The sequence below is a fragment of the Barbus barbus genome (assembly GCF_936440315.1).
Source record: "Barbus barbus genome assembly, chromosome: 25".
Lineage (NCBI taxonomy): Eukaryota > Metazoa > Chordata > Actinopteri > Cypriniformes > Cyprinidae > Barbus > Barbus barbus.
The window spans coordinates 20,192,870-20,219,160 of NC_136753.1; the positions used below are offsets into that span (position 1 = coordinate 20,192,870).

The window sequence follows — 26,291 nt, forward strand, 5'->3', positions numbered from 1 at the left end:
CTATTTTTACATTTACATTACATTACGAAGTTTTCTCCCCCCCCCCCCCCCCCTATTTTTTTTTAGATCAAGGCCTTTCAGTTTTTCTTTCATTGTTATTTTTTTATGAATACATTTTTCTTTTTTTTTCTTTGTTTCTAAATCTCAAGACCCTTCTCAAGCCCTTCTAATATCACAGTTTTAACATTTGAATATTGTGTTTCCATTTCTAAATATGACTTTGTCGGTCATTCATGTACACATAACTTGTAATTACAATATTCCCATTGGCACTTGAAGGCATTACACACAGGTAAGTGTCAATTTTTTCTTTGCACAAGGACATAAGTGTATTTTTCTTTTTATTCTGTCGTCTTGTGACTCCACAGTGTCCCTCATAAACATTTGTGCTGAGCTTGAACAGTGTTTGTGCGTATGCGTATGTGTGTGTGTTGAAGCATCCCGTCCTCCTCCCTTCATGTCCGACTTGTCACTGTGCTCCACAGAACCACGAGCAGCTGCGAGACAATGACTCAGACCTCATCCTGAACGAAGGAGACCTGGCACTGACCTATGGTGACACAGGCATCACGGCCAATGGGGCCTCGTCCTCCTCCGGCCCTGAAGGATCGGGCGGCAGCTGGGGTGTGAATGGCAAACGCAGCGACAGCACATCAGAGGACGCTCTGGAGCGAGAACTGGACACGCGTGAACATGAGCTCTTGAGCCGCGGCACACGTCTGGTTTTCCCCATGGATGATCACGCTTGACCACGCTTGACCCCGCCTCCCTAACCTTCAACCACGCCTCCCTGCGCTCCATACCTCCACTTTTCTTGCACATTAATCCATCGGACCACCCACGACCCCTCCAAAGAGATCATGCAGGGGGTCTGAACACTCAAGGGAACAGAAAGATGGAGATCAGGAGGGTTTGTTCTCAGAGAAACGGAGGCGACATAATTGATGCTCTAGCAGACTCCGATTCTGAGTCTGCTCCTGAAAATGTGATTTGTTCAAGAAAAAATATAAAAAAAACCAGTATATCAGACAGCTTTGGACACCGATTGTCCTTATCTCTGCTGCCCTTAACATTCATACAATCTCTCACACACACCGCCCGCCGCATATTAACATTTTAGCTTAACAATTTTTTGTTTTCTGTTAGTATTGCTGCTACAAACTGGAAATATGATTGACAAATGTTTTATTTAGTTTTGTATGAACAGCCAGTATTATGGTAATAATTTACATTTAAATGCTTGTCTGTCCCATCATGCAAATAAGTGAGCAGCTCATTGTGTTTGTAAATATTCCATGACCGTGGTTTTCGTGAAAGCTCACAAACACAATGGCAACATTGACATGAGTGCATGCTCATCTCATGACTGCATACGGGAACCTTGTAATCCTTAACTCTAGTGAGTTGGAGTTTACACTTCCTGCAATATCTTGGTTGTATGAATGCCAAGTTGACTTGCCGGTCGTTGTAAATATGAATGTTGATCTGTACAGCTGTGGAACTTTTTTTTGTTTGTTTTTTTTAAAACAGCTGGATGCAACCAGAGTGTATGAGTCATGCACTTTAGCTGCAGCTGAGCTGCAGTCCTTGCATGTTTTGATTTATTATATTAGCATATTAACCACTTGCACACTCTCAGCCACAATTTGAGATGCAGAACGCTGTAATTATCAAGGAGTCTTCAAATCTGCATCAAACATTCCTTTTGCGCCTCCTCAAATTAGAATGTTCTTGAAGGTGGATTTTTCCATATGTACGAGTTGCTGCTATATAGCAGTCGGTGATTCCAAAATCCGGAATCTGGAGTGTTTTGACCCGGCTGTTGATGTGTTTATAGAGTAAACGGGTGGCCTTGTGCCAGTAACCGCCAATGCGCATTCCTTCCATCCTCCGTGTCTAGAAATGAATCATGTTAATGAATGCAAGTCTAAAGTCCGAGAGTTTGGTTAATAACTAACTTACAGATGTTGGAAATAATTCATTCCGATTTATAATCAACACAATAAACTAACTTTGCACACTTTCCATTCAGTAACCTTTACAATGGTCTGCACTCACGCCTGTCTGTTTGCTTGAGGTGTGTGATGAAATGCATCACTTCAACGGAATCTAGTTTAACATCTGATCAGAACATGCATGTGAATCAAGGAGATTTGCACTATTTATGTGAGGTTTTGGCTAGCAAATGAGCCTCGCGGGCTTTGTGGCAATCGTAGTTTGAGGAGCAAAACCTTAAACCGGCTGTAGCAAAAGACTGAGTTCACATGTGATCCGGCTAAGAAGTCACTCCTCTTCTGAATGACTCTTTCAACCTGTCTGATAGCTTTTTTTCTGACCATACTATGGTGGACTTGTGTGTACCTTCAGCATATGTATCTCCCTCCTGTAGCATTCATCTTTTACTTGCTGTTCTGCATGTCAGTATATAAACAAACAACAAAAATCCATAAGCTGTCGTTTTTTTGTCTGTGATGTATGAAACACCATCGCTCAGTTTTCCCTGTTAAGATGCACTCAGCCTGTTAAATAATGCAACAAAACTGTGGTATGGAATGTAGTTTATCAATTGTACGTTTATAAAAAATAGCCAATGTATCAAAGTGGGCTACAGTAGCAATACCAAAGTAAGGTATTTGATTTATTTTATGTCATTAAATAATAAGAATAATAAAACAAGAAAACAGTGTTTACAACTAAAAAATGTACAAGTTTTATTTATAAATAACAGATTTGTTCATTTATTAATTCTGATGGTTCACGTAACTTTTCAGTAAATGTTGTTTAAAATGAAAAAACAACATTAACAATGATAATAGTGTCAAAGTTGTTGAGCAGTAAAAGCACAAAAACACCTGTATCCTCAAAGAATGATTGTGTGTTTTAATTTTAGATGAGACGTTCTGCCTATTTAACTATTTAAATTGTAATCTTATCCACTTCATACACAAATGAACACGCCATTCTCCAAAGTCTTAACAGCCCAATGCAGATTTCGTACGAAAAGAACAAACTGGTGATGTCCAGGGGGAACTGGGAAATCTCACACCAGTGGGAGTGTTGAGACTTGGGGGAGAGAAATCAGAATTTCCTTTGGGGGGAAATTCCTTCTCCACCCTTTTCTCTAGATCTTCAGTTCACTGAATTGCACTTTGCTTCACAGATAAATTCTGCATTCATGTTTTTTTTTTTTGGGCAGTACCACAGAAGCTGAAGTGTCCTTGATGCATAATCCTCTTTTCATACATTGTTGATCAATACAGGAATGCCTAGGAATGTTTTCATTATGAAATCCTCCAACTGAACACTCAGTGGGATGTCTGTCTGTCTCCGGCACGTAAAAGACTCGGTCTTGTGTGCCTGATTATGGGCTGCTGGGGATTGAGCAGGGATTATTGCGGGTGAAATCTGGCTGTTAGGACACAAGCAGTTTCATTCTCTTGCTGAACGTGCTTCCTCCTCTTGTTATTGTTAGTCTTTTTTTTGTTTTTGTCAGAGTCTTGTCAGTATCACTTGAGGTCGATGGGTTTGTGAGTGTCTCTCTTCTGTCGTCTACTCTGCGCCCCGTGACCGCACTGTGAGGGAGATCTCGGGGTGTGGCTCCTCAGTTCCATTGGTGTGTCGTACCCTCTGGTGTAGCTTCATATCAGGCTTTTCCCCTCTGTCTTCCTGTTCCTCTAGCACATCAGGCTTCTACAGCAAAGAGGGAAACATAACTTAGGTTTTTTTTTTGAGCTTTGTTATTGATATGGACAGGGGATATTAGGATGTTTACTGAAAACAATGATTTTGTATAGAATGTCAACAAAGTGTAGTTATAAAAGTGCAGTGTGTAATTTCTGCATTGCTAGTATTTGTCAGATATTCAGCGTGACGGTTTAAATTGAAACAATGTGTTCCTATATGGCTACACATACTGGACGCAAATATTAGTTTAATAGTTATTATTATAATATGAATAGCTATATTATTTTCTAGTATTTAAATTATTAGAAATATTTAAATATAATAATAATCTCATATTATATTTACTATAATGTATTAACCCTTTATTAAGACCATGCATTGTTATTATTATTAGTAGTATATTTTAAGTTTCATTAATACAATAATGGTAATAATGTTAAATTATGTAATTAATCTGATATTTATAATTAAATTAGATTAATTATATAATTAATAATATACTAATGTTGTTTCTATTACCCCCAAAACAGATCACAAGTCATTTTTGATTGTTATTAGTTAGACTTTTAATACCTATATTACATGATATATTAATATTTAAATGTATTACAATTATTACATTTAATAAATTGATGTTGGATTAATTATAAATGAATATATTAGTAAATTTGTGTGTTCTTATTAACCCTCCCAACACACACACGCATAAATTGTTATAATGTGTAAATGAATATAAATTATTTTTGTCTAATATTACAATATTAATATTTTTTGTTTATTTTTATAAACATTACACCAATAATAAAAGTTAAAATATAGTTATTACACATCTGATATTTATATAATTAAATATTAGATAATTAATTACTAGCTTTTTGTTGTTGTAACATCCAAGCAATCAAAAGCTTTTCAAAAATGTTATACAAGTCATATTTGAAAACAAGCTTGTGATGAGCTCTAGGTCTTGGCGGTTGCCTCATCTGGCACTGAGGGACACTTGAGGTCTGTACTGGTCAAACATGTCTAAGTGCAGTCATGGCAGAGCCCTCACAGATTGAGCTGGTGACAGGCTCAGCTCAGGGAGCATTGGTCCCTCCAGGGACTAACCAAAACAAAGCAGTCCCTATTTAAGCCTGTTCCAACCACGTGTGGTCGGTCTGTTAGGTCACACCAGCCCCCCTCATCACATGATGCTGATGGCGATAACAAAGAAGCCTGTATCATGATCCATCGCTCTGTTATACAGCACCGTTTACATGCCTCGCCATGAAATCAGACTTGAGCATGATGGCGAATTGATTTGATATGTGCCGCTGTCGGATATTTTTACCGGTCACAGTGCTGAGAGGATATTTATGATATGTGCTGACTTGACTTGCAGCAATTTTTACCATTATATCAGCTACAGTAAAGTGAAACTGGTCATTTTTCTGACCAAGGTCTGTTTGGAAAAGAAATAATTGCGCCACCATATAACTTCCACTTCCCCGAGTTCAAGAGGACGGTATTAACCCTATGACTTCACTGGCACCATGTACTAACAGTTTCAGACTGGATCAATGACCCCGGCTAAACTCCACTCTCCTATTGTCTCTTTTTAATGTTCATAATCATTAAATGCTGAATATAGTGCACTGACTAGTGCCCTCGACAGCATTTCTACAATTACTGACTGAAATGGTACTTGATTAAAATCCAAGGTCTTGTATGTTGACATTAGTTTTTAAAAATAGCTAATATAACACTATATTTACAGCATTTATACTGGTTAACATTTCAATATACACAAACATTAACACTAAACAATGGTATTTTATACATTATCATTAATCTTGTAAAAACCCTGTTGTTTATGATATATAATGCATTACCTAATGTTAATAAATTGAACCACTGCTCAACGGTGTTCCCAATGATAAAAAATACAACTTTGCACGTGAATTGATGATGTTGACACATTTTAGCTAAACGAGAATCCAACTGAAATCTATAACTTTATAAAACATCACGTTTTGTCTTCCCAAGAGGTCATTGAACATTATAAAATCAAACTTGGTTCCCTGAAGAGAGATTGTGTCAGTTTGTTATAAAGCTGTCAGTCATGGCATTCACACATACTGCATAACAGCACACTGCCAATAAAATCTATTTAGATCTTTACAACTACACTAGATGCAGTGTTGCATAATCAATCTCGGACTTGCACTCTTCTCATCTAATGGGTAGAAGCATTAATGTATAGTCGTGCTAGATAAATGTAAAATTCACCCATCTAACAAATTTAAACTCAGCGCTAATCTAAAGCAGCAGAACACATGCCTCATCTTATCATGGATGCCCTGTTTTACATTTTGCACACATCTGTTTTATCTGATAAAGAGTAGTAGAACGCAGTGACCCTGTTACACATATTACATGTAAATATCATTAAATTACAATAAATGAAGGGCAATTCCCCTAAAAGTATATTATGGAGTATATATAATCCATAGTACTTTTCTTTTAGGTTTAAAATCAGCTTTACAAAACAATAACATTAATTCTGTACTTATGTAACTGTATTTCCCTTAATAAAGTACTATATGCAGTACGTTTTACAGTGATGGTATCAGATGTAATAGTATGGTACTTTAATATATACGGATGATGATACGGATATATGGATGATCCAGAGGAGGCATGGGAGAAGGTCATGTGGTCAGATGAGACCAAAATATAACTTTTAGGTATAAACTCCACTCGCCGTGTTTGGAGGAAGGAGGATGAGTACAATCCCAAGAACACCATCCCAACCGTGAAGCATGGGGGTGGAAACATGCTTTGGGGGTGCTTTTCTGCAAAGGGGACAGGACGACTGCACTGTATTGAGGGTAGGAAGGATGGGGCCACGTATCGCGAGATTTTGGGCAATAACCTCCTTCCCTCAGTAAGAGCATTGAAGATGGGTCGTGGCTGGGTCTTCCAGCATGACAATGACCCCAAACACACAGCAAGGGTAACTAAGGAGTGGCTCCGTAAGAAGCATTTCAAGGTCCTGGAGTGGCCTAGCCAGTCTCCAGACCTGAACCCAATAGAAAATCTATGGAGGGAGCTGAAACTCTGTGTTGCCCAGCGACAGCCCCAAAACCTGAAAGATCCTCAGAAGACCTGTATGGAGGAGTGGGCCAAAATCCCTGCTGCAGTGTGTGCAAACCTGGTCAAGAACTACAGGAAACGTCTGACCTCTGTAATTGTAAACAAAGGTTTCTGTACCAAATATTAAGTTCTATTTTCTAGTGTATCAAATACTTATTTCATGCAATAAATTGGAAATTAATTATTCAAAAATCATACAATGTGATTTTCTGGATTTTATTTTTATATTCTGTCTCTCACAGTTGAGGTGTACCTACGATGAAAATGACAGCTCTCTCCATTCTTTGTAAGTGGTAAAACTTGAAAAATCGGCAGTGTATCAAATACTTATTTGCCCCACTGTAACTTTTTACACACAACCAGTTGGACCAGGCCCGTAACAAGGTCAGACTTCAAATTGACAGTGTGTAACGGAACACTAACGCAGCCCATCTCAATACCACGCACAAGGACATTTGCGCCATGCATCAGAGAAGGGCAACACATCCTCAAGCATGAAGGATTGAGCTGACCCCGTATCTCTCAGAACCTGCACGCACTTAACTGCAGAGTCACCAGCTAACGATACACAACCTGTCAGAAGAAAGGGACCATATGACGACGTGTCAGCAGCAAACAAATCAGGAACTGATTGTACAGATGCAACGCTTTTAGGTTTGGTATTTGTGGCCTTCTGCTTCCAAGCCTTACAATCAGAGATCATATGGCCAGGGTCAAGACAGTAAAAGCAAACCCTCCTTTCTGTGCTCTTTGAGACAGCCTTCCCTCCACCACTAGTCTTACCGACATTCACTCTGAGGGCACCTTGAGCCATAGTCTCTGTAGCCAGGGAAGTTTTAGATTGACGCCCAGAGGAAAAGACAGTATGGTGGGTAAGTGCAAATTCATCAGCAAACACCGCCGCATCAGAAAGTTGACACTTTTTGTTCATTTAAATAAACAACAACGTTTTCCGGTACACAAGTTTTAAAATCTTCAAGCAAGTAAGGTAAGACTTGAGTTTAGAAATTACTCTCCCTAAGTTAGAGTTTTTATGTTTGTTATTTTGGCCTGGTCCCCTCCCGAAGCTTTATTTGCTCCCCTTTTTGTACTTTATTTGAGCTTGTCAAATAAACCACTTTTTTTGTGTAACAAAAATCTGTGTGATTTTTGTGGAGTGCTGGGACAGGAGAGAGGAGTTCCTGGTTGGCTGTTAAGAGTTTTATTTATTTTTTATTTTTCTCTGTTTGCGTTTTATAAATTTTCTTGTTACACCCTTCCTGACCCTAGACTAGGAAGGCACGTAACACAGTAATATTAAAGTATTATCACAATTTAAAAGCATTTTCTATGGTGACAACAGGAAGAGGCATTAGCCAGTCTTCAGTGTCACATGATCCTTCAGAAATCATTCTGATTTGGTGCTCATGACACATTTATTATTATTGATGAAAACTGTTATGCTCGGTAAAACTTTTGTAGAAAGTGTGATAAATTTTTTTTCAGGATTCTTTAATGAATAAAAGTAAAAAATAGCATTATAATAGCAAATAAGCATGAGTAGAAATACTTCTGTAACAATATAAATGTCTTTACTGTAACTTTTGATCAATTTAATTTGTCAAAAAAGCAATTAATAATAATACACTTACTGGCCCCAAACGTTTGACCAGAAGTGCTATGGGGTTGCTATAGAACTTTTCTGTTGGTGTTAAAGGCATAGTTCACCAAAAAATAAAAATACTGTTATTTACTCAACCTCAGGTTGTTCCAAACCGGAGTTTCTTTCTTCTGTTGAAGACATATAGAAGATATTTTGAAGAATGCTAGTGACCAAACAGTCCACATTATGGAAAAAAATAAAAATACTATGAACGTCAATGGCTTCCACATTTGGAACATGAGGATGAGTAAATGATGACAGAATTTTCATTTTTGGGTCAGCTATCCCTCTACTACAATTATACACTCTGGAAATCTGTAATAATATTGCAAATTGAACACTAATGTAAAGTGTGACGGGATATACTTGGTCATCATGGTAAGTTCTGGGACCATAGTTGACACCAAGTCACATTTCAGACACTCAGACACGTGCACATACCATAAACTCATGGTTTGGTGGTTTTAGGTCTTGTCCATGTTCCTCTTCTGATAACCCAGCTGTCTCATGACCTCGCTGCAGTAGGCTTCAACCTGGTTCACCTGCTCCACGTTCAGCCTTTCCCTCCAGGCATAAATAGCCTCTTTGGCATCTCTGGATGATATGAGGAAAGGTTTATCCGAGGAATAGCCGTGTCCGTGGGTCATGTTCACCACAAACTTCTCCATGGCCGGAGAAAGGGTGAGGTTGGAGAACCTATAGAGCTTCTGGAGCTCGCCCACGGGTCTGAGGACCAGGTCTTCGTATCTCAGCTGCATGTAGTTTCGCTTCACCCACGGCGGAGCGTTCATAACAAGCAACATGTCGTTGAGCCAGTTATCGCATATTAACTCCATCGCGCTCGAGACGTAGTTCTCTGCCCGATGGACCCTGTTGCTAGGCACCAGAAGGCGCTTGTATTTGTCGCTCTGCTTCTTGCTCCTCAGCACCTGTATGCTCTCCTTCACAAGAGCCAGTTTAGACTTCAGCCGAGAATTATGCACGGCCCGGGGGTCGCGAAACAACTGGACTATCTGGAGGTTGATTGCGGGGTCTCGCATGAGGGGAAGCAGAACCGCCAAATCTAAAACGCGCACGTCTTTGATGACCATCACAGGGTACTTTTTGCACTCTTTCTCCAGCTCTTTGATATCTCTGGGGTGGCATTTGCTACACACGTCTCCTTGAACTAAACCAATGTCGTGTTTTTTATACGCTTTGCAGAGAGGCTCGGAGCAAATGACCTTGTTCGTTTTCCAGCCGAAAATAAAAGAGGTGGTTACGTTGGACGAGCCTGCGTAGAGTTTTAACACTGAAAAATCACATCTAAACAGAGAGTTCATCATGTCTCTCACTGCACCTTGTAAACTGCCCGCGTCTCCGGGATAAAGCGCCTGCCACATATTCCACATGGGCTCGTATAAATAAAACACATCAGGATGCTGATTAAATAATTCCCCTAAAAAAGAAGAGCCTGTCCTCCAGGTTGCGTGGAGGTATATGTGTGTTCTGGACTGACTCCTGTTGCCGTAGCCCTCCACCTCCGTTGAGTTGCCAGTCCTGGTGCTACTCCACAGGGCGATGGTGCTCTCCAGATCGGGACACTTTTGTTGCTGATATCCATCTTTAATGTGAGACGATTTGCTCCGGTAATCTAGTACGTAGGGAATTAAAAGCAGCGCCACGGAGTATCCTAGAATTAAGATGATGTATTTTTTCTGAAGCCTTCTCTTCATGGCCTCAGCGGAGTGAGAAACGCGGATCTCGGCGAACTGCCTCGATGAATACTGTTATATTACAGCAGTAAAGTTTAGAGAGTGGAATCTCTTTTCTCAGCCGTAAAACCGTAAGTCCCGCCTCCTGTGTCAGGATTGGCTAGCGGTAATTGCTCATAAGAGGATTGTGATTGGATAGTTAGGACGTCACTCAGATAGCCTGATGGGCGGGGTTTAAAAATTACACCAACCTCGACTACCTACCAATGCGCACAGTTTATTTGCATTTAATATCAATTGCCCTGTGACACATCAATTATAAACATATTTTATTTGTTTAAACTGTCCTTTTAGTTGATCTCTTTAGAATTTTTTGAAAAAAACACTTTATGGTAGAATGCTTTGCACAGAAAAGTGCATGAAATATTTTTTGTATACTGAAAGTTTTTTTTCTGGACTGTTTTGTGGAGGAAATTTGAAATGAGCACAAGTGTTTTGTCTGGCAGGGTTGTTTTGTTGTGTCGCGTCGTGTTTGGAGTTGTTCGATAGGTGGCAGTAAAGCTCCCTCCGGCGTTATTATTGTTCATGACACCACAGAAGTAGCATCTGAAGTGATGGAGGCGGCAACAGGGGAAGTGATAATAAAATAAACTATTTAAACATTGCCCTAAATTCGACATTTGCCATCGGATTATATTCGAGACATATACGTATATTTTCGATTAATCTCTGACATGTAACGAACACCCTTGTCATGGGTTTGTTGTTTTGCTAGCCGCAGCTGTTGACAACGGCTAGCCTCTGTCAGCATCACTATCACAAAAGCAGGTTTGTGTTATATACAACTCCTATCTATCTATCTATCTATCTATCTATCTATCTATCTATCTATCTATCTTGTGACACAAAGCAAAGGCAGTCATTTTTTGCTTGTGTTTCAGCTGAACCGTGAATTATCAGAATGGCTCACTGGAGCAGGTTTGAGAAGGAGCTGGAGCTTGAGACCAGGAGACTCATCTCACATTATACTTCCATTCGGGATGAGGAAGATCAGAACTTCCAAATGGCTCTGAAATTTGCCTGGTCCAATTTCAAGTAAGTGTTTTTCAAGTTAATTTATTCATCCATTTACTTCTCACTTTAATGGTTTTGAATGTATTTGTGAAAAGGACACTGAAGAAGAAATGGTGAGAAATACAATATTACAATAAATACAATATTTTTTGCACATAAAAACAAAAGAAAGCTGTCATATTTCCCCCCCTCTGGATAGGTTTCATCGTTTCCTTGATACCAACAGACATAATGTGCAGCGCTCCGTTAATGGGTTAGTCTGAAGCTTTGGACAATTCTGGGCACTCTTTTGTGATATGCTGCTATTATAATATTTTTATTATTAATTATTTTGGTTTCTCTTTCTCCCAGGATTCATGAGAAACTCATGGTCCACTCTGACTTAAGTAAAGCAGAGAGTTGGTTAAGGCTAACTGAAGAATTTCTCAGTTCTCCTCTTCCTAATACTGAGGGAACCAAGGTGGGATAACACTAACATCATTCAGACAATTCTTAGAACTCTACATGTGCTGAATGTCTCTATTACTCTGTCTGTTTTCAGACTGATGCCCATTATAGTATGCTGGCTTTATTGCTCCATCTGTCTGACTCCCCATCCAACACAAACTACTGCGAAAGACCTAGATTGAAAGAAACAGGTTTGACTTTTCTTTAGCGTCATCACATGCATACTGTTGGACAATACTACTACTACTACTAATGTGTCTACAAATGAATGTTTATTTCTATAGAGAAAGAAGACAAGTTTGATTGGGTCAAGTACCTTATGGAAGGAGAAGATATTGATACTGGACCCTTTCCAGACACTCCAGTGAGTGATTGATATTACACTATTAGATCAGATCTGCTCTAGCATCATATAATAAAAGGCTGGGCGATATGGCAGATAAATGATTAGTCAATACTTTTCAGCTTATTAATCTAAGTATTTATCCTTGATCTTTAATTAAATGGTTGATTTTTTTTTTTTATTAATTAGATGAGCCATGGTTTTGCCTTTTTGAAGTACAGTGCCCTCCATATGTATTGGAACAGTAAAGACAAAATTGCTCTGTTGGCTGTGGAGTTGAATATGAATATGAGACAAAACTACAGAATGTCACATTTTATTATTAGCCGTTTCAACACATACATGTTTTACAGAATAAAAAGAACAGCACTTTTCGAGTTCATCCCACTCATTGATGTGAGCATAAATATTGGGACAGTTGAACATAAGGCAGATATAAAAGATTAAAAGCTATTATTTAGTTGCAGATCCCTTGCGCACAATCACAGCAGTGAGTCTGTGACCCATAGACATCACCAGACTCTTGGTCTCATCCTTTGAAATGCTTTTCCCAGCCTTTAATGCAGCCAATTCCAATTGTTGTTTGTTTTGGGGAGTTTCTGCCTTTACTCTCCTCTTCAGCTGGTGAAATTCATGTTCAATCAGATTTAAATCTGGAGATTGACTTGGGCAATCTAAGACTTTCCATTTCTTTGCCCTTATAAATTCCTTGACTGAACTGGCAGGGTGTTTTGGGTCATTGTCCTGATGCAATATGAAGCACTTCCCAATGAATCTGGTGACATTTTCTTGAATATTGGTAGCCAAGATGGTTTTGTACCCTTCCAAATTCATTCTGCTACTGTCATCATACATTAAGTCATCAGTAAAGTTGAGAGGGCCTGTTCCAGAGGCAGCCATGCATGCCCATGCCATGACACCACCTCCACAATGCTTTACAGATGAGGCTGTATGCTTGGGATCACTGCAGTTCCCTTTTGTCTCCACATTTTTGCTTTCCCATCACTTCACTTCATCGGTCAATAAACACAGTTCCAAAACTCTTTTGGCTCACCTTTAGCAAACTCTAATCTTGCCTTTCTATTTTTGTTGCATCTTGCTGTGTAGCATCTGTAATTCTGTGTCAAAGTCTCCTGAGGACAGTAGATTGTCAGAGCATCACCCCAGCTTTCTGGAAGTTGTTGGTGATTTTACAGACATGTCTTTTAGGATTCGTTTTCACAGCTTTTATGATTTGTCTGTCATCAACTACTGTTGTTTTCTCAGCCGATCAGGTAGTTGTTGGTTGCTGGTGTCGCTGGTGGTTTCCAAACTCTTGATTTCTCTGTGCCCTTTGATTTTGCAAGAGCTCTAATTGACTTCCTCTTTTCTTTTAACATCCAAATTGCTTGCTTTTCTCTCAAAGTCAGCTCCCTCATCTTCATCTTGGTTTGTGTGTCATCATCAATTGCAGGATTCAGAATGCAGAAGTAATAGTTATAACTGATACGACACATTCCCTGCTTTTAATATCTGAAGAATTAATGCAACAGGACACAGTTGATCACTTAGAAAGATCTGTGAGGCAACTGTTCTAATACTTACGCTCACATCAGATAGACGGATGAAACTCTAAAAGTGCTGAACTTCTTAGCTGGTAAAACATCTGTGTTGAATCACCCAATAATAAAATGTGACATTCTGTAGTTTTGTCTCATATTCATCTTTTAATCATATTTCTAAATGTCTTGACTCCATGGCCAACAGAGCAATTTTGCCTTTACTGTTCCAATACTTTTGGAGGGCACTGTATATTTAAAATATTTAAAGCATACAAATTTTAATATATTTATATTTGAAGTAAAATACTGTCAAATTCTGCTTAAAATAACAAAGCCATTAAGTAAACATAAAGCAATGTTGTTTTAGTATCACTGAGATACGAATATAGTTTTTGATAACATTTTGAATTGGATTTAATGTGTATTTTAATTTTAGTTGTTATTTTTGATATATTTTTAAAACATGTCTATATAGTTTAATTTCTGTTTATTAGATTTAGTTTAGTTTTAGTTGTTGTTAAATGTAAAGTTAAACTAAACAAAAATGAGAAATGTTGCCTTGGTAACTCTTTTTATTTAAAGTAACAAATTTGTAAAAATGTGTTTAGTTAACTATAATAACTTAGAAAATTCTTCTGACAAAGAAGAATTATATATTTATTAATTTTAATTTATTTGCAGCAATACAACAATACATGGTAATTAACAACAATATTTGCCTGCATGTTTAATGAAACATTTTTAAAACAATTTAAAAGGCCTGACCTGATCAATGCTATTCTTATACTATATTGACTATAGTTAGCCATATTATCCATAACAGAGTATCACAGATCATTTAATCTTTTGGCAGGAGTGGTCTGAGGATGAGAGTGAAGAAGAAGATAGCCAGCAGCCCCTGAGCAGAGAGGATTCTGGTATACAGGTGGACAGAACACCACAGGAGGACCACGAGCAGAATGACAAGACTGTCCAAGTCACCTGGACCGGTATGGGACAGTATCAGCGCATTTTCTCATAGTGGCCCTCAGTTAATGAAGGTTGTTTTCAGGACTCCTAGTTCTTACAGAGTCTTGTGTTTGTAGTGGGTGAGCCAGACTCCAGGGCTTGGTTGGAGCAGCATATTGTCACTTCGTATTGGGTTCCCAACTCTCCCCGCTTTCCGCACAGCCTCCACCTGCACTCCAACCTCTACAATGTCTGGTAAGACATTTTTGCTTCTAATGTCTTGTTCGCTTTCTTCATCACAAGGCCATTAATTTGGACTTTCTGTCATGATTTAATAAGATTTCAGAAGCAAATAGTGTTTAAATGAGAGTTTATTTGAGAGTAATGTTGTAATTTTGCATATCTCTCTTTTTCTCTGCAGGGATCAGCACCTGTATAACACTGGGCCTCTCTACCTGCCAGAGGAGAAGTCTTTTGTTACAGAGACACAAGTGATTCGGGAAACTCTTTGGTATGATATACATATACAGTGGGGGCAAAAAATTATTTTATCCCCTGCTGATTTTGTACGTTTGCCCACTGACAAAGAAATGATCAGTCTATAGTTTTAATGGTAGGTTTATTTGAACAGTGAGAGACAGAATAACAACAAAAAAAATCCAGAAAAACGCATTTCAAAAAAGTTATACATTTATTTGCATTTTAAGTCAAATACGTATTTGACCCGTTCGCAAAACATGACTTAGTACTTGGTGGCAAAACCCTTGTTGGCAATCACAGAGGTCAGACGTGTCTTGTAGTAGGCCACCAGGTTTGCACACATCTCAGGAGGGATCTTGTCCCACTCCTCTTTGCAGATCCTCTCCAAGTCATTAAGGTTTTGAGGCTGACGTTTGGCAACTCGAACCTTCAGCTCCCTTCACAGATTTTCTATGGGATTAAGGTTTGGAGATTTGGCTAGGCCACTCCAGGACCTTAATGTGCTTCTTCTTGAGCCACTCCTTTCTTGCCTTGGCCGTGTGTTTTGGGTCATTGTCATGCTGGAATACCCATCCACGACCCATTTTCAATTCCCTGGCCCTGACGGTACATGGCCCCGTCCATCGTCCCTTTGATGCGGTGCAGTTGTCCTGTCCCCTTAGCAGAAAAACACCTCCAAAGCATGCCCAGACTTCCCTCTCCCTAGACACTTCCTCCAGCTCTTCCGGGGGGACACAGAGGCGTTCCCAGGCCAGCCGGGAGACATAGTCTCTCCAGCGTGTCCTAGGTCTTCCCCGGGGTCTCCTCCCAGTGGGACGCGCCCGAAACACCTTCCCGGGAAGGCGTCCAGGAGGCATCCGGAACAGATGCCCGAGCCACCTCAGCTGACCCCTCTCAATGTGAAGGAGCAGCGGCTCTACTCTGAGCTCCTCCCGAGTGACCGAGCTTCTCACCCTATCTCTAAGGGATCGCCCAGCCACCCTGCGGAGAAAGCTCATTTCAGCCGCCTGTATCCGGGATTTTGTCCTTTCGGTCATGACCCAAAGCTCATGACCATAGGTGAGAGTAGGAACGTAGATTGACCGGTAAATCGAGAGCTTCGCCTTGCGGCTCAGCTCTTTCTTCACCATGACAGACCGGTACATCGACCGCATTACTGCAGAAGATGCACCGATCCGTCTGTCAATCTCCCGTTCCATCCTTACCTCACTCGTGAACAAAACCCCAAGATACTTAAACTCCTCCACTTGAGGCAGGAACAGTTTTTTTTTATTATTAACCTTTAGGAATCCAATCCCTTTAGGGGATCCAATCGTATCCCCTATCCAATCGTTCTTTTCATCTGCAACCCCCCCATCCCCCCCCCCCCCCCCCCCCCCCCCCCCCGGGCTGACCACCACACATTGCCTTCAAACCTGTGGGAAACACTGGTCTTGTAGCCCATTCCAGCCTTGTGTAGGTCTACAATCTTATCCCTGACATCCTTGGACAGCGGTTTGGTCTTGGCTATGGTGGAGAGTTTGGAATCTGATTGATTAATTGCTTCTGTGGACAGGTGTCTTTTATACAGGTAACAAACTGAGATTAGGAGCACTCTCTTTAAAATAATTCTCCTAATCTCAGCTCTTTACCTGTATAAAAGACACCTGGGAGCCAGAAATCCTGCTGACTGATAGGAGATCAAATACTTATTTAACTCATTAAAATGCAAATCAATTAATAACTTTTTTTAAATGTGTTTTTATTCTCTCTCACTGTACAAATAAACCTACCATTAAAATTATAGACTGTAATTTCTGTCAGTGGGCAAACGTACAAAATCAGCAGGGGATCAAATAATTTTTTTCCTCACTGTGAAAGTGCATTTGCTAAATTTGTGAAGATTACATATGTGGATAGAGATTAGAATGCAAGTTGAAACCTGCAGGGAATGAGCAGTTCTGGAATAGGTTTTGTTTTCTCAAGATTACATCTGCACTGGTTGTTAACACATGTATGTTTACTTACCCAGAAGAGAATGCATAACAAAGATGATTGACTCATATCAAGGTTTTTGCAGTAGGAAAGATCACGTGTTCTTTTCTGCCTCTCCTCAGGCTCTTCTCCGGTGTAAAGAAACTTTTCATTTTCCAGCATAATGATGGCAAGGTGACTGTGAGGAATGATGTGGTGGTCACACATCTAACTAATGTGAGTGGAGACTGGTTTTTATGTCTGTATTTAGAGGGATAAACTCAAACACAGACAGTAATTAATAAAAATATTACATTACAAAAAACAAAATGACAAATTTTGTGTGTGAGAGAGAGAGAGAGAGAAAAAAAATACATGTCTAATTTGCATTTCTAATTTAAGTTTTATTCAAAGATAAAAAAAAATGTATATTAAAATTAGATGCTTTTAGTTTAATTCAAATAAGCTATTATCATATTACGATAACTAATGACAGAGTGTTTTCATTATATTGTTATTATGAATACTTATGAAATTGTGCAACAGAGAAGAATTGGTTCAAAGTGCTTTTTTTAAAACATTTTTATGAATGTATGTGTTTTTGTACAGAACTGTCTTCACTCTGTACTGGAGCACATAGCAGCCTATGGGCAGGCTGTTTCCCGACTGCAAAAGTTTATTGATGAAGTGACCGGCCACAGTGCAGAGCCCTGTCCTCCAGGTCTTAACTCTTCCTCCTCCTCATCCTCCAAGAAGAGCTCTGATCCTCCCTTTAGGACCTACCAAGCATTTGTGTGGGCCCTGTATAAATACTTCACCAGCTTTAAAGAAGAGCTCAATACTATCGAGAGAGACATTATTGCCAAAGGTTGGTTTTTCTTTGTGCCTGCACTCTAAAAAAAAAATGTATATATATATTTCGAAGTTGTAAATAAAAAAAAAAGTATGTATGTTTTATATGAAATGAAAGTATGTTTTACAAGAAAATACTATTTCAGTTTTTTTTATTTCAAAAATGTGTTTAATTCAGTGTTACTTGGTGTTTCTTTGTAATTATGCGAAATTTACTAGCAGTTTCTGAGTGAAGGTTGTTTTAAAGTAAATCCTACACCATTTGTTTTCAGTGTGTAATTGTATTGTCAGTTATTTTTGAGTTGTTATAGTCTTGATTCTGTGGTGATTCTTCATAGATGAGACAGTGACTCTGTCATCTGTGCTGGAACGGTTAAGTCCTCATCTGGCTCAGATCACCATGCTGCACAGGGTTTTCTGCACAGGAGTGGCTGATGTGCCGCCCGGAACGCCCAATGTATTACGAGCCTCACACTTACTCAACACGCTCTACAAGGCCATAATAGAGTATGACAGCGTGGGTGAGGCCTCTGAGCAGTCTGTAAGTGTGTCTGTTTGCAATGTTGAGCATTAGATGCATCATTTTGTACATGTATCAGTGTACCGCTCTTTTATCTGCTTATTATAAAAAGATCACAAAATGATGCTGTTTTTTTCTCCTTCCTATCAGGTGGCGCTCCTTTTCTCTCTCTGGGTAGAAACGGTCAGGCCATACCTTGAGATTGTAGATGAATGGATTGTTCACGGCCACTTATTTGACCCCGCTAAAGAGTTCATAATTCAAAGGTATAAAACAAAAACCTGAAATGTGTATGTACATTACCATTCAAAAGTTTAGGGTCACTTTTTTTTATGAGTAAGATTCTTTTTCTTAAAGAAACTAATGCTTTTATCCAGCAAAGACGAATGCTGTTTTGTTCACTTTGAATTCAAAGAATTAAGTAAAAATAAAAACAAAATCATGGTTTCAACATTGATGATGATAATAAATGTTTCTTGATCACCAACTATATATTATATAGCATATTAGAATGATTTCTGAAGGATCATGTGACACTGAAGACTAGAGTAATGGCTGCTGAAAATTCAGATTTTCCATCACAGGAATAAATTACATTTTAAAATATATTAAAATAGAAAACTGTTAATACAAATTGCAGTAAGATTTAACAGATATTGCTATTTTTACTGTATTGTTGATAAAGTAAATGCAGCCTTAAGAATAAGATGATTTTTAAAAACATTTAAAAACCTTACCGACCCCAAACTTTTGAACAGTGAGGAATTACATACAGTCAGCTGGTCATTATTGCAAAATATACCACTTTTTAGTGTGATGCAAGACCCCTCAGTGTCGTGTCAGGGTGCTTTTCACTCTTTTGGGGTTTAATTTGCGCTAACCACTGTCTGCATCCACCTTATCCTGCCATATACACACCTGCTTATCAAATAAATAAACACTTGGACATGTTTACTAGGAACAAAGATGTACCAGTAAACCACAGGGACTTCTGGTACGCCACTTATACGCTGTATAGTGTGTCTGAGACGGTGGAGAGCGAGGAGAGGCTCAGCGACGCTGCCAGTGGAAGCTCTGGTGGAGAGCAGGCGTCCAGCTGCAGACAGCACACTATGGTGTCCTTCCTCAAGCCTGTGCTCAAGCAGATCATCATGGCTGGCAAATCCATGCAGCTGCTGAAGAACCTGGACTGCAAGGAGACCAAGCACCAAGATGGCTCCTCCAGAGGTCAGTGTCAGAGAGGATAAGTTTCAATTAAGTTAATTTTTAGTAGTATTTATAGTAGTTTTTTTTCCAGTATTAGTTTCAGTGCTTGTCCTGTATAACATGAAATTTGTTCCCTCTGCCTATGCCGACACATGCAAGATAATACAAAGTTGTCAAATATAACAACACAGCGCTGTAGCAGTTACTGATAATGCCATGTGCTATAAATGTACCAGTGCTGCTACGTTTAGCAGTAACTTGGCACCCATGGACATCATGAACTGCATCTACGTAGATCTAGCGTCAGCCGGAGATTGCGTCAGAGAACAACTAGTCACCAGTCTGTGTTCATGGCACAGACTTAGAAATATATTCAAGGCCTTTGTAGATTAAACAAATATACATACATACATATATATATATATATATGTATACACACACACACACACACACACAGTCAGGTCCATAAATATTGGGACATCGACACAATTCAAACATTTTTGGCTCTATACACCACCACAATAGATTTCAAATGAAACAAACAAGATGTGCTTTAACTGCAGACTGTCAGCTTTAATTTGAGGGTATTTACATCCAAATCAGGTGAACGGTGTAGGAATTACAACAGTTTGCATATGTGCCTCCCACTTGTTAAGGGACCAAAAGTAATGGGACAGAATAATAATCATAAATCAAACTTTCACTTTTTAATACTTGGTTGCAAATCCTTTACAGTCAATTACAGCCTGAAGTCTGGAACGCATAGACATCACCAGACGCTGGGTTTCATTCCTGGTGATGCTCTGCCAGGCCTCTACTGCAACCGTCTTCAGTTCCTGCTTGTTCTTAGGGCATTTTCCCTTCAGTTTTGTCTTCAGCAAGTGAAATGCATGCTCAATCGGATTCAGGTCAGGTGATTGACTTGGCCATTGCATAATAGTCCACTTCTTTCCCTTCAAAAACTCTTTGGTTGTTTTTGCAGTATGCTTTGGGTCATTGTCCATCTGCACTGTGAAGCGCCGTCCAGTGAGCTCTGAAGCATTTGGCTGAATATGAGCAGATAATATTGCCCGAAACACTTCAGAATTCATCCTGCTGCTTTTGTCAGCAGTCACATCATCAATAAATACAAGAGAACCAGTTCCACTGGCAACCATACATGCCCACGCCATGACACTACCACCACCATGCTTCACTGATGAGGTGGTATGCTTAGGATCATGAGCAGTTCCTTTCCTTCTCCATACTCTTCTCTTCCCATCACTCTGTTACAAGTTGATCTTGGTCTCATCTGTCCATAGGATGTTGTTCCAGAACTGTGAAGGCTTTTTTAGATGTCGTTTGGCAAACTCTAATCTGGCCTTCCTGTTTTTGAGGCTCACCAATGGTTTACATCTTGTGGTGAACCCTCTGTATTCACTCTGGTGAAGTCTTCTCTTGATTGTTAACTTTGACACACATACACCTACCTCCTGGAGAGTGTTCTTGATCTGGCCAACTGTTGTGAAGGGTGTTTTCTTCACCAGGGAAAGAATTCTTCGGTCATCCACCACAGTTGTTTTCCGTGGTCTTCCGGGTCTTTTGGTGTTGCTGAACTCACCGGTGTGTTCCTTCTTTTTAAGAATGTTCCAAACAGTTGTTTTGGCCGCGTCTACTGTTTTTGCTATCTCTCTGATGGGTTTTTGTTTTTTCAGCCTAATGATGGCTTGCTTCACTGATAGTGACTGCTCTTTGGATCGTATCTTGACAGTTGACAGCAACAGATTCCAAATGCAAATAGCACACTTGAAATGCACTCTGGACCTTTTATCTGCTCATTGTAATTGGGATAATGAGGGAATAACACACACCTGGCCATGGAACAGCTGAGAAGCCAATTGTCCCATTACTTTTGGTCCCTTAACAAGTGGGAGGCACATATGCAAACTGTTGTAATTCCTACACCGTTCACCTGATTTGGATGTAAATACCCTCAAATTAAAGCTGACAGTCTGCAGGTAAAGCACATCTTGGTCGTTTCATTTGAAATCCATTGTGGTGGTGTATAGAGCCAAAAATTTTAGAATTGTGTCGATGTCCCAATATTTATGGACCTGACTGTATGTATGTATGTATGTATATGTATGTATGTATGTGTGTGTGTGTATATATATATATATATATATATATATATATATATATATATATATATATATATATATATATATATATATATATATATATATATATATTATATATATTATATCTTGTTCCTTCAACAACTGTCATTTTTTTTTAAGAGTTCCCAAGGTCTTGAAGAAAACTGAAATTTTAAACGTCATATTTCTAGAACTGTAGAAGTCAAGGAAATTAATACAATTTAAAAAAGTCATGTGCATTTCCATAATGAATAAACATTTTTAATACGAAGCTCTTAAATATTTTGAGTAGAAATTGCTGAGAATTGGCTAGTTCAAAATAATTTTAAAACATTTAATGCTTTTGTGAGATTCCCATAATCAAGGGGAAAAGTCAAATAAATTCTTGATTTAACCCTGAAGAACATTCAGTTCTTGAATCTACTGAAATTACGGAATGTAACTATTTTAATTTTAATTTAGTTATTTTATATTGATACTCCTAATTTCTTTAAATTAAAAAAATAGAAATCAAGCTGCTGTCATTAAAGCAGAAGTATCAGAAATGTCTTAGCTTATGTGCTGGTTCTTCAAATTTTGTCTTTGAACAACTTTAGCCTTGAAGTCAAAAAAGTTAAGAACTATTACGTTAAATGAGTGGCTAATTTAATTTGTAATATCTTTAGTGTTTCATAGAGAGTGTTGCGTCATTATTTGCATGAGTTACTTCTCTGTAATTCTATTATGTCTTCATCCATATTGCTTTCTAGTTTTAGTTTTTTGTTGCATGCTCATGTTTTTTATATTAGTAACATTCTCATTACTGATAACCTTTTGTTTTTGTAGTTTAACTTAATTTTTATAATGTTTCTTATAGCCTACTATGTCTTAACAATGAATAATGATGAATGAATTCTGTCTCTCTGCAGATGCCGAAAGAAAGAGTCTGTACACGCTCTTTTTGGAATCAGTGCAGACACGTCTTCGGCATGGAGAAGACTCACCCACAAATACGGTTACCGAGCAACAGGCCACTAAGAAGAGTCTGATCAAGATGCAGTCCATTGTAGCACGTCATCTGGAGCTAGATGACATCCATGACCCCCTACTGGCCATTAATTTTGCAAGGTACCAGCAGAATACAGAATAAATGATTTGATGTCACTGAAGTTCACACAAAGAGCAAAGATGCTAAATATAGGTTCATGTTTTCAAAGATTTAAATTATATAAAGACACTGAACTGTGTTTTGTCAGTCACAATTTCATTAGCTTGTTTTCCATTGAGGTAATGTGTGTTATCTCTTGCAGGCTTTATTTAGAGCAGAATGACTTCCATGAGAAATTCTCTGGCGGCAATGTGATTTTGGACCGCTCCTCTGAGTCTGTGACATGTCAGACGTTTCAGCTTACACTCCGCTCCTGTTTGTACCCACATATTGAGAGGAGATACATCGAATGCTGTGGGAACCTCATGAGAACCCTGAAAAAAGACTACAGGTGAGATTGAATCCTTTGTGCGTGAACTTTACAATGTTGCTTTGTAGCGCATTTATCCTTAACCCTCTCATTTTTTTATCTTCTTTTTAGGCTTCTTGGGTACTTGCAGGCCATGAGAAACTACTTCCTGTTGGAGGCTGGGGATACTATGTATGATTTCTACACAGCCATCTTTGACAAAGTCCTGGAGAAGGAGAGCTGGCAGCAGCTGGCATTTCTTAATGTGCAGCTTCAAGAGGCAGTTGGACAGCGCCACCCAGAGGACAGCAGCCGGTACTGCACATGCATCTCTAGAGATCCTGTGGTTTACCAATCAATCCTGCCTGATACCACTCCATATCATGTGATTCTGACTCCCATTCTTCTCATGATTCCAGGTTGTCTATATTTCTTGAAACGATTGACCCTGCAAGAAAAAAACAGCCAGTGAATAACCTTGATGGTCTTACGCTGAGTTATAAGGTTACATAACATTTATTTGGCTTTTTATGGTTTGAAGAGTGTAATAACACAATATTTTTATCATAGTTTTTTTAAATATAAATTATGTATTTTATACGAATGCCTCTCTCACCAGGTTCCATGGCCTGTTGATATTGTTATTAGTTTAGAGTGTCAGAAAATCTACAATCAGGTCTTCCTACTGCTGCTTCAGATCAAATGGGCCAAATATAGCCTGGACACATTACGATTCAGTGGTGAGTTATGATTTTTCTTCTGAAATTTTCATTACTTTTGTTTATTTGTCATAAAAGGAGAGAGAGAAGTAAAGCTAGTGGATATTATTACAAAAAGGATATGCTATTAAATACCAGTTAGATATCGATATACTACATATTTATGTAAATTCATAGTTCCATTGTATCTCATTTTAGTTCAGCGATCACAGTACTTTCAAATCAGGATGGTTTCAATTCACTAGTTCAGATGAGATCTTAATATAGAGTCTTCCCACAGATTTGACAGTAGCCGCTAAGAGGCAAGAAGGGGGCCAGTCCGAGGAAAGCACAGCCAAAGAGCCCATAAACCAGCAGATTCACAGGATGTTTCTCCTGAGGGTCAAACTCATGCACTTTGTCAACAGCCTGCATAACTACATCATGACAAGGGTAGGCCTGAGATACATAAAATAGGTTTTATTTATTTGCAGCAGAGTTCAGACTTTCTTACCTTGTAGACCTACACCTTGCTACATTTCATTCGCAGATCCTGCATAGTACAGGTCTAGAATTTCAACACCAAGTACAGGAGGCGAAGGATCTGGACCAGCTCATCAAAATTCACTACCGATACTTGTCCACCATTCATGACAGATGTCTGCTCAGAGAGAAAGTAAGCAGGATATATGCACAAAATGTGTCTGATGGTTGGCCTAGTTTTTACTTTTAAACCGTTATAGATGTCTGTGTTATTTATGATCCATCAATTCAGGTTACTGTGTCTTTGCAGGTCAGTTTTGTCAAGGAAGCCATCATGAAAGTGCTGAATTTAGTTCTCATCTTCTCAGACAGATGGCAGGCTGGTTTTGGGGCCTGGAAGTAAGTTAAAACTCTTACATCCTGTGTGGAATCTCTTTAGATGTTTCAGTCTAGCTACTTGTCCTCATCTTGCAGCTTTCACTTAATTTTGATGAGGATGAGGTTTTACTTCCTTTTTCGGATTTTACCATTCGTTATAAATTTTCCTTTTTTCCTCAGAATCGAGTCGATTGACAAAATGGAGTCGGATTTTAAAAACTGTCACATGTTTCTGGTGACTATTTTAAACAAGGCTGTGTGCAGAGGCTCATTTCCTCATTGTAAGTCATACAGTGCTGTGCATTTTAAAATAACCATGAGAATCTAACTAACACTGTTCAGATGTCGTCTGTATTTAAGTCCAAACGAGAATATACTGTACTGCAAACAAGAGCAGAACATTATGGAAATACTGTAAAGTATTTGTGCTATTTGTTGTATTTAATTGAATGATAATCACAGATTTACTAAATATTGCACAATAGTTAACTATCAGAGTTATAAAAATACAGTAAGAATCATCATTGAGAAAAAACAAAGCAAAAACTAATTACACTATAACATCTTTAAAATGATTTATTTTCTCTTTTTTTCAATGACTAATGAGTGAAGCCAGAAATACTTGGTTTTACTCACCATATGTTCCTGTTTTCTTTTACAGTGGAGTCCCTGGCGTTGTCGCTAATGGCTGGATTTGAACAGTGTTAACAGATTGAACATGGATTCAATCCAGAGCATTGAACACAAGACAGATTATTTATTGTACTGCTGCATGACGGCTACTGTACTGTTCTTGTTTGTCTCTACCAGGATATCTGACATCATAGCACATGAAAGAGACAAAATCACAATAGCACTACATTGGTACAGAAGTAGCACTTTGTGTCTGTAAACAGTGAAACTTGTGTTAAATTGTCTACTCTGTCTACAGCACAGTTGCTCCATCTAAATACTTAACGTAATGTTTTGTGGACAATCTGACTGTTTGTATTTCAGCGTTGGCCTGTGTTAAGGCTCAATATGTCAGATGTAAACGTAAGTGTCCTCTACATGCAGTGGATATGTGAAGCACACATGACAAAAGCAATTTCTTTTGCAGGTGATCTAATTATGTATATTACATGCAACAGTGAAAAGAAAACTTTAAAACTCAAGTTTAAATACTGTACATAATATAAACTAACTGAAAATTGTACGCTACCATTTGTATGCAGTTCAAGCCTATATTTGTATGTGTTGTGGTTGCTTAAGGGCTTTTTCATTGTGCTTATTTTAAATTAAATTGCCATTACTTTGAGATACAGTGCTGCCTCATACTTGTTTGTTTTTTTTAGAATATGTGACTGTTCAAAAGTTTGAATTCAGTATAAGATTTAAAAAAAAGAAATTAATACTTTTATTTAGTGAGGATGCATTAACGTGAAAAATCTTTTACATTGTTTAAAAAAAATATTTCAAATAAATACTGTTCTTTTGAACTTTCTATTCATCAAAAAATGCTGAAAAAAATATACTGATTTCCACAAAAATAATATAGATTAGAAATAGTTTCTAAAGTGACACTGAAGTAATGGCTGCTGAGAATTCAGTTTGGCCATCACAAGAATAAATACTTTTAATCGCTAAAATATTTCAGAAA

General features: G+C 38.5%; 3 protein-coding genes across 4 annotated transcripts in view; 2 read left to right on the forward strand and 1 right to left on the reverse strand.

The window, feature by feature from the left end:
* Window positions 1–2,861, forward strand: part of LOC306845158 (sodium/hydrogen exchanger 7-like) — a 44,005-nt gene extending 41,144 nt beyond the window's left edge. Inside the window, exon 17 of one of the 2 annotated variants that reach the window (XM_079377793.1) lies at window positions 486–2,695. In XM_079377793.1, coding sequence (XP_079233919.1) covers window positions 486–749 — 264 coding nt within the window. In that variant the 3' untranslated portion in view covers window positions 750–2,695. Of the gene's footprint in view, window positions 1–485 lie in introns of both variants that reach the window. The other variant, XM_079377792.1, reaches the window with a different exon arrangement.
* On the reverse strand, window positions 2,543–10,304 carry LOC306845159 (carbohydrate sulfotransferase 7-like). The gene is made up of 2 exons (XM_079377794.1): window positions 8,903–10,304; window positions 2,543–3,690 (listed from the first exon to the last, which is right to left on the reverse strand). The coding sequence occupies exon 1, from the start codon at window positions 10,174–10,176 to the stop codon at window positions 8,926–8,928; it is 1,251 nt and encodes a 416-aa protein (XP_079233920.1). The 5' UTR covers window positions 10,177–10,304; the 3' UTR covers window positions 2,543–3,690; window positions 8,903–8,925.
* Window positions 10,305–10,427: 123 nt separating this feature from the next.
* LOC306844732 (gamma-tubulin complex component 5-like) lies at window positions 10,428–25,954 on the forward strand. The gene is made up of 24 exons (XM_079377089.1): window positions 10,428–10,983; window positions 11,097–11,250; window positions 11,429–11,482; window positions 11,581–11,689; window positions 11,771–11,867; window positions 11,961–12,040; window positions 14,414–14,549; window positions 14,646–14,763; window positions 14,930–15,019; window positions 17,085–17,178; window positions 17,551–17,809; window positions 18,132–18,334; window positions 18,464–18,579; window positions 19,272–19,540; window positions 22,566–22,764; window positions 22,947–23,135; window positions 23,226–23,408; window positions 23,513–23,597; window positions 23,713–23,833; window positions 24,093–24,244; window positions 24,342–24,467; window positions 24,585–24,673; window positions 24,833–24,933; window positions 25,314–25,954. Exons 2-24 carry the CDS (start codon window positions 11,117–11,119, stop codon window positions 25,358–25,360), a joined length of 3,051 nt encoding a protein of 1,016 aa, XP_079233215.1. The 5' UTR covers window positions 10,428–10,983; window positions 11,097–11,116; the 3' UTR covers window positions 25,361–25,954.
* Window positions 25,955–26,291: the final 337 nt, after the last annotated feature.

Excerpts from the sequence above, each read along its gene's own strand:
- LOC306845159 (XM_079377794.1), bottom strand. The coding sequence starts at position 10,176 with ATGAAGAGAAGGCTTCAGAAAAAATACATCATCTTAATTCTAGGATAC.
- LOC306844732 (XM_079377089.1), top strand. The coding sequence starts at position 11,117 with ATGGCTCACTGGAGCAGGTTTGAGAAGGAGCTGGAGCTTGAGACCAGG. Across the intron at positions 22,765-22,946 it reads CTGGCCATTAATTTTGCAAG|GCTTTATTTAGAGCAGAATG; the intron begins GTACCAGCAGAA and ends TATCTCTTGCAG. Across the intron at positions 23,409-23,512 it reads CACCCAGAGGACAGCAGCCG|GTTGTCTATATTTCTTGAAA; the intron begins GTACTGCACATG and ends TCATGATTCCAG.